The 15,937-nt window shown below is 39.2% G+C and overlaps 1 protein-coding gene across 4 annotated transcripts in view; it reads left to right on the forward strand.

Moving 5' to 3' along the window:
- The window catches only part of LOC125765384 (chaoptin), a 78,480-nt gene that overhangs the window by 45,057 nt on the left and 17,486 nt on the right, over positions 1-15,937 (forward strand). For all 4 annotated transcript variants that reach the window (XM_049430425.1, XM_049430427.1, XM_049430424.1 and 1 more), the window contains one exon: positions 12,641-12,785. In XM_049430425.1, the coding sequence (XP_049286382.1) occupies positions 12,641-12,785 (145 nt within the window). The remainder of the gene's footprint in view (positions 1-12,640; positions 12,786-15,937) is intronic.

Consider the following 15,937-nt stretch of genomic DNA (forward strand, 5'->3'; position numbering starts at 1 on the left):
AACATTTACTAACATGTTTGGCTTGCGTCTCCATGGAAAATGGCGCAAGAACGCTCGGCTGGCACGGTGAGAACTGATGAGTCCAACGGGCTCAGTTGCACTCACTTTGTCCGTTTGGCAGCTGTGTGTCTGTGTGGTATGAGTATGTAAAACAGTCGTATGGTGAAAACAGTATCAGTACCGTTCACAGCACCACACGTGTTCACATGTTGCATGCTAATTTTATTGATATTACAGGAAGCTTGGGCCAAGTGACTAAAATTTTACGATGTGTGTAAGTCTCCTGTCCGTGTAGCATTTCTTCGCAAGTATAAAAATGATATTGTAATTGAGTTCGTTTTATTTATTTCATTACAGTTTTTTAAAGAACAAAGTAAAGGTTATAGGATATAAATATACGTTTATCTTTCTTGGAATATTTCAAACACAAACTGATATTTTAACTGCTGTTGCTTAATTTACACCATGATCAAACTCAAAAGCAAGATTGCTAATATTAACACGCCTTATATTTCCGTACAGTAAATAAGTAGTGCTAAATTTAATCCAAAACAAATGGTTAATAACATTAGCGTACTGTTTCGGCAAAGTACATGCCTCGATAAAAATAAATATTGAATTCCATTTACATCAATGCTTCCCAAAAACAGACTTGAACATCCCAAAATACTATTTCCGATTTGCGTGTCAGTATTCTGAGAACCAAAAATAGATGCTGTTGCTTTTGGTAGTTCGTTATAAACAGCAAACAGCACTTCATTCTTAACTTATAATATGCACGATGAGTTTTCGTTTTTTATTTGGCACAAGGCTTATTTAGTCTGGCTTATTGTATAGACAAGGAGACAAGAAAACACCTAAAAATAATTATAGTAATTTTAGCAAAAAAAAGTACTACCTGTGTTGCTATTATCAACACGCATCAAGTGTTTGGATTATAAACAGATAAAACCCGTGCAGCATATAAATAAAGATAAGCAAGCGAGAATAAACATAACCGGCAAAAACAAACACTGGGCAATCGATGCGTCTAGGGCATATGGGTTGAAAAAGAGAGCACACAGTGATTAAATCGATTACTTGCACGTTTTGTAGCAACATCAAATAAATCTTTTTTATAATCGTCGATGATGCACACAACACAATTAGTCACACACAGTCGATATGAACACAATAATTGCGTTTGTATTGTATCAGTAAATATAATAATGTAGCACACATTTTCTATTTTGTGCCATTTGAAGCATATTATTTTGTTTATGTTATGTAATTGAGGTTTTTTCTTCTTTAAAATTTGTATTAGCCGCTAAAATAATTGCTGTTTTATTTGTTTCCGTTTCATTTTATTTAACAAACACGATTAGATTATATTTTAGCATTAAATGTTTTTAATTTAATAAAATTATAAAATCTTTTTTTTTAATATTTTACAACCCGACTCTTTTATGTCTTTCACACGTAGTCTCTAAACCTCAAATTGAGATAATAACTAATTCAAGGTAAATATCTCATTACTTGCATAAGCGCAGGACTTAACAAGGGTAGCATACGTACACCTACAATGAACCATGAGCTCAACCCTGGCAAAAGCTACAAACACCACGGCAGGAAGAACCATATTTGCATGATTGTATAATTGCATCATGGCACGATAATTAAGCACGGGGCGGATTAGAAATATTCCGATGAGAACTTTAAATCACGCCGCTTGTTATAGCAGCTCTCGTCGCATGTGGACGGTGACAAATTTCGGGCCAAAACGTGCCGACCACCTCGCGTTCCGGCGATGCAAGGAAGGGCTATTGCGAGGAATTCATTTTCTAGGCAAATTGATTTCAGGACGCAGTGAGCATGAAATGACACCTGGCGAAAGGAAAAAGGACACTTTTCGTTAGGTGACAATACGTACATTCCTACCGCCGGTATGCAGCGTCACGGAAGACTGAATGCACTGAAAACTTTCCCAGGTGTGAGTGGATTGCGTGGCAAATGGCAGTGAATTAAACATGCAACTTAGTGCTGAATATTCGAGCACGTGCGAGTTTTTCGTAGTACGAGGTCGAGGTTTTCGACCTAAGTTGAGTCAAATAAAAGTATCGTTGCTGTACCCGTTTTGCGTGGTGTATTTCACTTTACCCTGCGGTGGCACCTTTAGCGTGAAAATGAATCAGTTGGGAGTTGGTTGGAAAATTTTGTATTATTGAAAATGTTAACTTTACCAAAAAAGTGAAATAAGCATTTATTTTCGTAAAATTGTGTTACTAAGAAAAAGTTGTTGCCATAGATTGCATTCAATGGAGACGCCCAGTACTTCACATTTTTTCTCTTGCTAAGTACACAATTAGTAATAGCTATAACTATTTTTATGAACGAAATATTTCTCTAGTTTAAATTTGTTATTAAACAGTATTTCACTAAGCGAGATATGCTAAAACTTTTATGTTTCCAATACATTTTATCGTAAGTAAAGTGACATCGAAGTTAAGCCACAAGTTGTTCCAGGTGCAATTATGGAGGCGCCCAGTACTTTTCAAGTTACTACTGCTAAATTCGATTTTTTAGCAATACAGTCAGGTAGTTTATAATGCATAAAAATAAATACATACATACATTAAACAAAAATTTACCAGCAGAAAGCATTGTAACATAATGAGGGAATTAAGTATGTGTTACGGTGTTTTTTCTTTAAAATATTTTGAAAAACATTTACTAAATAAAACATTTTGCACGACTTTCTCTTCATTTCTTCCACATTGTTGACACCACAAAAGCTTAAGCTATAGGTTTAATTCTGAATTGATTTAACACTACTTCAACGGTTAATGAATTCGTGTGTAAAAATTATTGTAACTTTTATTTTTGTTACGAAGAATGCAAAAAAAATAACCTGAAACAAAGAAACACTTAATATAACATTTAATCTTGATAGGAAAAACAAAACCCTTGTCCTTCTTAGTTCACCTTTACGAACATGCTTTGAAGGAGAAACAGAGGGGAAAAAATAGTTCTTTATGTACGGTGCGCTATGTAGATTCGGTTAATTGCAGTTCTGAGGTCAGGGGTGATTTACAACGCAGTGTATTCCACAACAGTAATCAATGTTAATTGATTCACACAACCTACCATCACGGTGGGCAGCATTTGCTAGTTCTTACGATACGTGGAACTATGTTTTGCATAAAAATAACCTCAAATATTGGCAACGTTTCGATTGTTACTTGCCACGATGTGAAGTGAAGCTTTTTTTGCAATGTATTTACCTTTTTTAATAAGAAGGGTGTTATGTTTAGGTTTTTCTCAGTCTCAGAGGAAAGCAAAGAAACCTGTGCAAATGTATCTTAAGTCCAACTAGACTTTGATTTGTAATTGCGTGCTTCAGAAGTATAAAACTAGGCACTTTGTTTGACCGGTTCGTAAAGCTGTTGACATTGTTTACTCTAAAGGTTAAATCAAACTCAATGATTTTAACATGTGGTTCAACAATGGAATCTTAATTAATGTCTGACCCTTGAAACTCTATGCTTATTTTTATAAGGAATCTGTACATTTTTAGTCTTGAAAGAATTGCAAAAACGTCCTTCAGTTTTGTTTTTATCCAACGCCATAAAGTTATTCAGAACCAATTAACAGATTCGCCAATCAATAAAATGCCCTTTCGAAGAATATAAGTATACTAACAGGTTTTTATGTACTGATTTTTATAGCCATATAATATTACGAAAATCGACAAACACTGATGGTACCGTTCAGCCAATTCCAGCTTAACCTGTTGGTGAAAACATATTTATTTTTACGACCTTCCCGTACGCTGGTGTTACCGTTGGTTGATCTCAAGCGGGGTTTGTTTATTATTAGGAACCATTCACCATGTCGCTCCGAATGCCGCACCTAATCAGACAATTTGTAGCCCATCATCTTCACCACGCTGCATCATAGCTGCCTTACAGCTTAGCATCGTCACTTCCCAACGGTGACACTCGATTAGAACGACAAGCACATAACGTACAGGCTGGTGGTGGTGGTTCATATAAGCTCCTTCAACACCGCACAAGCACTATTAAACTCTCCCAAGACATTATGGTGTGGGGTGTCTCTCGCGTGACTAGCAGCTTCACCATCGTGATTCACCCGATTCACAGATGTCGAAGGATTGGCGATGGTTGCCAGCGAAGGCCATCACACCTCAGGCTGCTTAGAAGACCCCAAAAACCTAATAAGCTATTGACAAAAACATACGAACACAAACACACGGCACACGGTTGGTACGCTTAGCGGTGCTCGTAATTCGCGAAACACGTAGCACAAGCAGGAAAAATCGTAAAGCTTATACAAACACTCACACACTTTGCTGGAAAAGTTTATACCTAGCGGCCTAATCAGATTAGTGAATTGTTTACTTATTTATTTAGTTTTGCGACTCCAGAGGTTCACAGTATTGCCTGCCTCGCCCTGGGGAGGGCGTCGAGAAAGAAAATGGCAGTGTCAGTGAGTTGTTTGTGTGATTTCTTGAAGTAGCTGTTTCGGTTCATAAAGCTTTCGGTATCTTACGTGGACCCCGTTCCCAGTCTACCGGTTGGAAGGATGCTGGTGTAGCAAAATAGCAACGCCGACAAAGATGAGTGGGAAAGTTAGAATGATCGTTCCGATGGTGTATGACCGCGCACTCGTTTATTTGGTAACCTCAAGCCACACGGATGACGACGGTACACAATGATGACTGGCGGGTGATACGGGCAGCGGGTCGAAGGCCATGCCGGAAAACGAAAGTGAGATTAAGCTGAAAGATTAGGGAGCCTTTGTCTGAATTGAATTAGGAGATTCGGAAATTAATTGCTAATGGATTTCCGATTGTGTACGCTTCGGTAGGCTAGTCAGCTAGTCGCTAAAACACAACGACACGAAGCGTGAACGGGGGAAGTTTTCCGAGTTTATTTTTGTTGTGTAGTGCTTTATTTATTTATCTCTTAACTACTCCACCTGTTTGATTGTACGTGCACGTTCACAAAATGTGGCTTATTACGTTGATATGCTAGGAAAGGAGTAACTAAACTTGAATAAAATTATTTTGTTTTTTTAGTGGAGAAAAAACTAGTTCTAATTTATAAACAGGTTAAAGTAAACAAAAATGATACTTTGATTAAAGTTGGTATCTTATTGAAAAAGGTTGTGATGATCGATTCTCACTCCAAACATATGCTTTCAGAAAGTAAAGCTCCTTAACGTCTGTACAGTACTCCATACTCGCTTCTTGTCTCATATACTTTCAACCTAATTCCCTTGAGAAAAGTTGCTTCCTTCCTTTAACTCTACCGTATGTTTTGACTATTCATTAAATATCTTACTATATTTCACTCGGAGCAACGTACGGCAACAAATTTTCATTTCTTGAAAACCGAGTCCACAACTTCTCCCAATATAAGCCTTTTACTTTTCATCACTTTACATTCGCCTTGCGTGCCACCAACGTCCTAACCTCGAACCACACACGGTTTCAATGTTTTGTCAAGGACGACAAAGTGTAAACATATTTGTGTTCAAACAGCAGATCGTAAAACCAAAAAACTAACTGATGGCAAAAGCTAATTCCGAGCGTACGAACAAAATGTGGATGGTATGGTAGTGAGCCGTACCAGTCATTACCCAGCACACATAATAGCTGCTATGGAGAAGATTCCCGTGCTCCAGGGTTAGTGGGAACTTTGCTATTAAAACCCCGAAAGGTTGGTCACAGAGGGTCGAAAGATTTTGCCACTCACCCCTTGCGGGGAGGGGTGTATAGCGACGCATTGAAAATGACTGTTGTAGCAGGCAGAAGAAGCAGGAGCGCCGTTTTGCACCTTCACTTTCAGCTAAGTGCGGCCATGTGTTCGCGAGGTGCCGAAGAAAAGGATATTTTCGTGTAAACATGATGTTACGGCAAATAATGTACGTTCCTTCGCTTGTGCATGGCTGTGTCGCACGATTGGCAAACGAATCGGTTTTGTGCCGTGTCTTTGGCGACTAGTGCCGGCGAACCATTATGGGTAGGCTAATTTCACAAGCTTGTCAGGTCTAATGGTAGTATTTAGTGACAATCCACACCGAAACCGGAACTTTGCTTTAGATACGGTGGTTTTACAATCGTACGTTTTGGAACCTTCTGGTGGATACGGCACATTCAAAACTGGAATTCGTGTCATGTAACATATGGAGGGTGCGAGTTCTCACTGCTGCAAAACTGTTTGACCATGACAGGGACGTTATGTTTAATTATTTCATTCGAATGGGATTATCATTCTACCGCACGTTTTGTAGAGATGGAATGAAATACATATAATATTTAGAAAACTAACAAACGAACATATGTCTGTTCCGTTGCTAACATCACTATCAGCACAGTTCGTAAAATAACTATAACGGTAAAAAGTGTATTTTTGTGATTAAAAGACATAGTATATGATATAGATAAAAATGGTTTCTACAAGTCATACCGATAAAAAATATTTTAATTGTTTGGACAAGAAAGTCGTGAGCTTCGGGAAAATAATTCTAATATGTCTAACAATCCGCTCCTTGAAACAATATTGACACATTTATACATTCGATTTTAGATTGTTTTGCTCTTTTCAAGTTATTTACATTGCGTGAAGTCCACTATCGATAACTTTTTAATAAGACACATCTTTTGCATCTGGAAATTATTAAAGCATTGAAAAATATTAAGTTACTTACGCATCATGCAAATGACTTAACATTTTTTTAAATTGTTTTTAATTGTTTTTTAATTGTTTTTATTATTATTGCATGTATCTGCCATTTAGGCTAAACAATGATCCTATCCTATTATAAACCTAGAACTAATACTTAAAATTAATACTAAAAATTAACAATGAAAATTAACAATACTAACGTAAACTAGAAGCGGAAGTGAAGGAAAAGGATAAAACAAGAGACAAGGATAACATTAAGACACATGAGGGGTGTTTAAAACACGAGTACGAAAGGAAGCAAGAGAGGAGTTAAAAACTTCTCTGAAGAGTTAAAAATCCTCTGAGAACGTTAAAAAAATATTTTAAAAAACATGCTAATACTAATCCGGATACAATGTTGTAATTATTGTATTGCTTTAAAGTGTCTTAAAACAGCTTGTTGTTTTGAATAAATTTGTTTTGTAAGTTAATTTAATATTTTGCATCAAATTGTGATTTAATAAACTTCAAAAAAATTTTTTTTACTATCTTATGTAGAATGTATCTGTAGACTGATTACAAAAAAAGAATCTTTGACACTAAGAAGCTAATCAAACAAATAAATCGGTTTTATGCGTTCAATACAAAGTTGACAATTCAACAGTTCCCCTTTCGAGTGAAGTATTAATCACCGTTTACGAGCTAAGAGGGAACAAGGGTGGTCTACCAGCCGGTCGTCTGTAACCCTTGTCGAACATGAGCAATCGTTTGCGCTTTGCACAGCTACCAGCCGATAGGGAAATCCATAAATCTTTGCCTTTTGTACCGTGCGTCGAGCAGATAACGATAGCGGTGCACTTAAAACTCTTCCTCTAACAGTGGATGTTTGTTCGATTCACTGTAACAGATTCGAACATTAGTACCAATTAAATGAATGGAAACTTTTAAACCAACAAACCCGTTGCACGCAAATCGAACCAGACGCGGTGGCGTTTACTAGTGTATGTGTGTTGGAAGATTTTTTTTTGTGTTTGTTTGCAATCAAAACGATCCATTCATCAGGTAGCGAACGGATGCAGCTTATCGGTCGAGCCAGCGGGCAGAGGATGGAATTTAATTATTCATCATTTTTATTGCACTTCCCAAAAGTACATTAAAACGGATCGATTTATTCCTGCATAGCTTTCACGGGCAGATTTTTGCTCATCTCCGAAAAAAACCGATGAGACGCGTACCGCGCACGATCCCGCTCGATCCGTGATTTTGAGACTCTTCCAATGCTTGAGCAGACATGGAGAGTGAGAACGAAAAAAAAATTGCACGGAATGCTATCACGACCCAGCGCGAAACTTTGGTACCGTCCAACCTCCAGAAAAGTGCCGCCGGCAGACAAGCAAGCTCCGGTGATCCCGGTTAAAGAAATTTCCGGCCCCTCCCTTAAAACCGGTCTGGGGTGCCCGATATTTTGTTTCTCTCGCATCTTCGCAATGTCCGCCGGGGGGTTTGAATTTCCATCAAGGTTGAGAACTTTATGAAGAGGGAATTTATACAAGGTTTGCTTTCACGCAATCTGCCCTAACAGTTTCCGTTCCTTTTGTGCCAGTCAGTGCTTCAGCAGGACTACTTTAAACTTTCGGTTTTTCGCCAAATGCAGTGACGCCGTTTGTGGAAGCAAAAAACCCGCAAACATCCACAATCCTCTTTTTTTAGAAAGTCATACACAGCCCTTCACGTAGTGGAAAGCTCCCTGTTGGTGGTTTTGTACCAAAAATTGGGCTGTCCCTTTTTGCTGGAAGCAGTACTTTTCTTGAGGTCTTATCTTACCGGTTAAGAATCCCGTAAGAATTCGTCTCACCGGAGCCGCGAATCCACCGGTACCGAAACTTTTTCTCCATCGTTATTTTTTTCTTTACTTTGTTCCGTTTTCTTCCTGCTTTTTTACCTACCGTTGCTGGTGAGTGCTGTAAAAGTTGAGAAAAGTCAAGCCAACGGAATGAGGTAAAATTTTGAGTGCGGCAACAAAACGAAAAAAAATAAGAAGTTTAATTGAAGATAAAGTAACTTCCACCCAGGGCAGCCCCCGGGAACAGCAACCATCCTACCTTTTTTTGTTGATCCCGTTGAACCAGCTGAATACATTAATTCATTACGAAGTTTCACCGGAGGATTAAACGAAAATAGGATCTCCACAGTACACCGGCGACGTCTTGAGCAAAAACATGAAACCTCGTTTCGCCGACCTAATGGTGTTTTGTGATTTTGGTCGTTTCGTGGAAAGCTTGTAAAACTGTTGTTACATGTCGTTAGTAACTATATGCGTATGCTGGTGTGACACTAGCACTGTTTGTTTGAGCTGGCAGGCAACATAATGCATCCGTTCGCTGAAAAGTACAAATTGACATGTTTTGTTAACGTCGGGATCTCGTGTAGAGTCGAGCCTCGTTGCTCTGTCGAGCGTTCTTTGAGTGGAAGGAAAAAACTCACAAATAATTATAAGAATTCTTAAGTTCTAGGTATATTCGAACCTCTAGAAATCTTGAATATAAATAAATAAATAAGGATTTTAAAGCTTAAAACTAACAGAAAGTTTAATATAACAAAAATAAATGAGAAGTAGGCAAATTATGTGGAAGCAGCTTGGGGATTCAACACCAAATCTACAATAGGAGTCCGATACAGAATCCCATCTGGACCATTCAACCGTAACAAGGAGAAGAACAGTTGAGAAAAAATATTACCTTATTCTATTTTTATTATAGGCATTTCAATAAAATCATTTAATGTTTCTTTTCCCAAGAGTTATTACAAACTCCAATAACTGAACCAAAAACAAAAAACTATTATCATAGTTACTTTTTCTCTAAATTGTAGTACAAAATATCCACGAAACCACGGGTAAAAATAAATTTAGACGATTTAAATAAAGAAACAGCTCCTTAACCTACACCTTGTCCTTAACTAGGCTGATTTCATCGCTTCAACCCCCTGGCAAAGCAATGCAATCCGGATTAAAATCTGTTGATTCACTAGCCCGGGCACCGAGATCGACCAGCTGTTTCCCGGAGGCTATTTTCGGAAGTATCTGCATCACACGCTCAAATCTTTACCACTTTTCACATTCAACTGGAAAAACATCGGGTGCCAAAATGTCAGCGCTACCATTCCGGCACAGTTTGAACCTGCTTAGAAAGCTTTACAGTTTCACTTTTGGGTTGACTTTGCTAAACTTGCTCCTTTCGCAAAATTCAAATGATATCCTGTTTGTGTCCTGTCAGCTTGAGATAAAAGAGATGAATAGCTTCTCGGTTTGTCGGTTTTTGTGGTTTTCTCCCTACGACGACTATGAGATGGCTTGGTTACCCCGTCTAAAGCAACAAAATGGAGGGGCAGGAAGATGCATTCGGTGACGTAGTCGTATTATGTGCTGCACAAGAGAGCACAAGGAGCAGCTGGTTCCCTGCTGGATGAATAGTTTGCCATACCCTGGTCTGGTTGGTGCACTTGCCATTTTGATTGTCGGATTTTTGCCATTGGTTTTTATTTGTTCAAAAATGCTTCAACATTGTGCGACAAACGACAAGGAAGGAATTTTGTCCAACTGACACGCTTATGGTTCAGCTGGTGCTGCTGCTGCTGCTGCTGCTGTTGAAGGATTCTATTTTTCGTACGCTGTATCTTGTGCACTTCAAGACGGAATGGTGCATGCGATGTGACAGACAGTTGGAAATTTCATCAAATGGGATAGAAATAGTCACTTGCCTAAAATAGCGACAGCAGTGTCGCAATGTTTCTAACACGGGCGACTATAATGTTGAATAATACAATAGCAAATACGCTGTGTTAGCAGAAATAATCTGAGCAATTATTTAAATCTGCTGAAAAAATATTGGAGAGAATAATAAGATCCTGTCATCATAGTTAACAGTACATTTGGGTTTCAATTTCTCAAGCTTTTTTAGCAACAGAATTAATTTTTTAATGGTATTTTTAACAAGAAATCGATGTGATTTTTTAGTGTTTGTTTGGTTAAATAAAATATTATACAATTTATTTCTAAAATTTATCTTTATCTTGTAATATGTAGGGAGAATTTCTAATACAATTAATTCTTTTCTATTATTTAAGGATATTGTTAAAATTACATTAGTCTTTGCTTAACCGTGTACACATTTCACCAATCACTTCGGTTGTCAATTGTTTGAAACTAAGCTTCTTTATTTAATTTTTAAATTATCTTACCGTTTTGCAAACCAAACGTCTTTCATTTTGAAACCATTTCTCGGGACTCATTTTCCAACTAACCAACTGAAATGATTATCCAATTTCAACACGCCCGTGAACGGAAAACCTTTCAACCGATATGAAATAGACTTACCAGCAGAAAACGCGTGAACGCACTCTGAACCATTAAATTAAATGAAACACAGAAAAACACCATCCACATCAAGCGGAAAGGAAAAGAGAAAATGTATTTACGTACCTGTCACAGATGAAAGATTGTCAATGACTATGTTCTCCGAGCGGAAGGCACCACGCTTTCGCATTCTGTTTCTACCAAACCATGTCCTTCCGGGGGAGGTAGAAAAAAAGTGCGCGCAAAAACGATTTAGAACTAGATCACTCATAGCATCGTCCTGGCAGACGCAAAAAAAAACGGAAGACGCAAACTGTAGCGTTTGAGTTGAAGTGAAAATTAAATTTTCACTTCACAATTCCTTTTCCACCCGATAGGCGACCAGCTTCGGAAGCATTTCTCATCCACCCATCTGTTTACTGCGTAAATGGTGAACCTGTCCTTAAAATCGGTTTCCCCTTCCCGAGTTTCGATCTGTCCTTTAAAGGATTATGAAAAATTAAATCTTCCAAAGGATGAGCGATTCCTTCATCGGGACGCCCGTGATAAGCCGTTTCGTCCTCGAGCGAAACTCGTTATGTGTTGGACACCACGGTGATGTTGTTGTGCCCGGGTACGCTGTGCAGGTCATCCTTCGATCAGAAAAAACCTTTACCGTAGAACCTTTCGGTTTCTAAAGCTATATACGGCAGACGTGATAATGGGAAAATCGGTTACGTCCTTGTGCGGTGGGGGTGCGCGGGATGATTTTCTTTGCCGTGCCAGAAGCTGCTCCGAAACCGAAGGAAATGAAAGGTAGATTCAAATCATTACGGCAAGCTGAGCAAGCACAAGATTCCAGCACAGCAATCTTCGCATGACAATGGCCAGGCTGATGATGATAGTGGTGATTGCCTCGGGAGTTTTGTGTGCGTTTTGAAAAGAGTGGGAAAAACTATTGTACTTTAGGAACGGATAACCGGTTGGGAGGAGGCATAGAGAAGGACCGAAGACAGCACAAACCTTGAACCATGTGCTCAAAATAGCTGCCATACGTAGAATAAATAGGCTTGATTGTATTGTGACATTTTGTTTGGAATCCCAGCCCAACATACTGGCTTTATTTAGGCCGAACATATTGACTTTTGCCGAGTGTTTTATGGCATATTTTATGTCTTAAATTGTAGCATAGGTAACATTTGCTGCTTTATTTTGTGTAGCATTTGTATATTTTACATATATTTGAGAGCAGCAGTAGCAAATGTATAGAGATGAGAAGAATTATGGTAATTTATGCTGTGTTTAGTCTATTGCTGAGGCGTTCGTTTGCCTTCAGCCAAACACACTCCAGCCAAAAAAAAAAAAACAACAACGATCGCCGCCAACTCGTTGTTAAACAAAAGACGTATTATTTCCGCCGGATGATCACAAATCATTCATCGTTTGTCGCTGTTACAATGATGCTTCCCTTCCCCTATATCTTGGAACTCCCGTTTCAGCGCTAAATGCTAACAAAAGTTTATTTTCCCACCTGTACGTTTCAGTTAATTTCTTTCCGTTTTCTGGGTGTGCACGGGACAGTTTACCCACACGTATACAAACACCACGATCTAATCATTTTCTTTTGATTCTGTCACAGAGTTTCTACACGGGACGATAAAGCACATCGACATGTCACGCACCTTCATCCATAATGTGGACGACGAAACGTTTCAAGGGTTGCGGTTGGAGTCGCTCAAGCTGGTAGACAACAAAATACAAGATATTTCGGAAAAGAGCTTCAAGTAAGTAAATATACTTTAATATTAAGAAAAAAAATAGTCAGCCACTCTTAATTGGGAACTCGACTGGGTACAAAAATACCGTACAGGAACTTTGACAAATTAAGAGAAGAAATTTCTTCGAAATCCAAAGTACCGGGAGAACTACTTCCGTTTCCTGTTCGCATTGGAAAGGTGGGGAAGGGGAAGGGGGTGAAATGAAATATTGAAAAACTAAAACGATTGTGGATAAAAGCGTTAGCTGACCATTCGTCATCCCTCATCGTCGGGTGATAATTGAAAGCAGAAGTACGACAACTTCCAAGCGATTTTGTCGTGTTTTCCGCAGTGCTTCACTGCCGCAATGCCATTTTGAGCAGGTGTGCGGGGAATCATTATTCCAGCAAAGGCATACCTTCGGTATGCTTCGGTGTGCGATACGGGAATGTTAGTAATGAGTGTGCCCCACACAGGTGGTGGTCGCTCACCGTTACAGCGCCAAAGCTCCGGGCAGCGGGCATGAGTGTGGGAAAATTAGAAAGAAAGCACATAGCTGCCCTCGAAGCAGCCCGGACAGCTATGATTGATGATGGTACCGGTGCTAAAGCACGCCACTGGTCATCGCAACATTCGCCAAACCAGCCAGCAAACGATTCCAAGGACCTTTCCTGCCATTTCCTTTTTTTCTTGCTTTGCCATCGTACACTCCTGGAGCAGTATCGCCGCAGAAGAGGGCACCCAATTTTTAACGCTTTCCCAAGAGCCCGGGTAAGCTGCACCATATATTCACCGCAAACCCGACATGAAAACGGACACGATTATGAGCTGCTGCCATGTAGTAACGAGCGATGGATATGGTGTTATTCACCACGCTAAAATTCTAGAAACACAACATAAAAAAACACCCAAGCTTTTGTGGCATTGAATCGATTGCACGAGACGTGAAACAGATGGAAGCAGAGCGGACAGAAAAAAGAGAAGAAATAAATGAATGAATGAACAGCAGCTACTGCCGGTGGCAACAACCGCAAATCTTCGTACATGAATAGACACACGTACACCTCCACAAGAAAGGAAAGCCCTGACACGGGAAAGCGAAATTTCAATCGTTAGTTTATAATGATTTTCCCCCCATCAGTCGCCGCCCCCAAAAAAACCGTCGTCGCCCAAGGGCGAAAGCTTTGATTTGAATGTGCGGGCAATGTGGCCAAACCGAAAACATGCGAAAACTCAGCACATTGAACCTTTGAGCTCAGGTGTATAGGAAGGAACAACAGGGAACGCAAAACAGTGCAAAACGTGACGGAATGGGGACGGTTGACGGTTCATGATGAGTTATGAATAGGATGTTAAAATTTAAATTAAGCTTCGACGGTATTTTGTAACAGCCGACGAATCACGATGAAACGACGAAACGACGTTTTATTTGCTTGAAGATGATTTATAATGTGCGTCTTACGTTACGGAGGGGGTTTTGCCCCCTTTTTTAGCTGGGAAAATTTGTTTAGCAACCTCGATGAAATCGGATTCGAGGGCGGTTTTTACTATGGATGGTGTATGGTATTCCATGTTTGACTCTCGCATTTTAGCAATGAGCCATCAATTAGCGGGATGATAAATTAAAGGTGAAATAATTTTGACACGGTTTTTGCTGAAGCAAGCGCTAAGAGGTAAATTATAAAAATCACCGCAATGCGATATCAAAGAAATATGTGTATATACAATTGCTAAAATGTTTATATAGCAGCAAAAATGGAAAAATAATGAAGAATACTTCTTTAGAAATGATCGATACAAGATGGGACGTTGCGATAACAGCAAAACACACTCGAAAGCAGTTCAAAATTCACCATTGAATAACATCCTTTTATGTGTGGAGTTTCTATGGAACAGATTTGAATCCTTCATTGGCTTCTAATGGCAGTTAAACCATACCATTTTGAAAACTATTATAGCACCTTCAATGGCAGACAACTATCAAGATGCACCAGAACTTGTGCAACGAGCGCTACATAAACATAAGCTGCAAGCTATGCTATACCACGATTTATTTTGCCAGTTTACGAAACCTCAACCATCTTTCGCCCAATCCCCTTTGCTGTGTGCAATCTTTTTGCTACCAGAAAAGCAGCACCAACACTTGAGAAAAGTTTTATGGCATAAGAGATTAGCAATATTTTGTGTTGAATGTTCCAAACCATTCCACGACCGTGTGCAGTGGTTGCAAATGTCACACACTTCCTGCATAGCCGTCCCGAAGCGATAAGCGATGTGGAGGAAGGAAATAAAATAAAAAAAAAATCTCACATCTGCAAACACCTACTCACTCACACGCCATATATACATCAGCCATGGTGAATACATAGTATGGCACCGAAGCACTTCCATCAGCCATAAACGGTTCGGAATGTTTGCGGAAGGAAAATTGGACTGAAGTTCTTGTTGTACAAGTGCGCACACAAGTAATTCTTCCCGATAGTCTCGGTTGATCCTTGGCATCTCCGTAACGAGCAGCATCCTCGAGTGTGATCGTGTCGTCGCCGGAATGAGCGTAGAAGACAATGTCTTTGGTTGAATGTTTGATAGAAGTTTTGTTCACTGTGGGTGAACGAAGCTAACCCAACAAAATGCATCTTTAGCACTTCCTGCATTAAGTTTTATGATTTAAAAGCAAAACACTCACAGCTCGGGACGGTGCAGCTTACAAATAAAGAGAACATATATGCTTAAATTTATACCGGAATCGGAATCATGCTGTGTCATATGTTTAGTCAACCTATTAAGGTGCTATTAAGTATGCTAAGTTTGGAGCACTTTTCAACTATGTGCTGTTTGCGGAGTTTTAAATTCCATTGCTATTTGCAGAGCTTTCTATAAAATGAAATTCCATTGTGATCCGTGGCACAATCATACTAAAAGCTTAATCTATTGTGTTAATGTTAGGTGCAATCGGAAATGAAGGAAAAATGGGAAAAAGGAAAAAAAAACCCTCTCACCCTGTTCTTGGCTGTCGGTTCACTCTTGTGCCTGTGCTAATTTCAAGTACTTGACGTGATTATTTTTGACGCAGCAGTCACTAACTTTGTCAAACTGTCACGGAAATGTACATGACTTACATGCACTGCTAATGCACTCAGTCCATTTGTGCATTTCACCCGGTTGTGGCTTACACATTC

This window comes from Anopheles funestus, chromosome 2RL (genome assembly GCF_943734845.2).
Source record: "Anopheles funestus chromosome 2RL, idAnoFuneDA-416_04, whole genome shotgun sequence".
Classification (NCBI taxonomy): Eukaryota; Metazoa; Arthropoda; class Insecta; order Diptera; family Culicidae; genus Anopheles; species Anopheles funestus.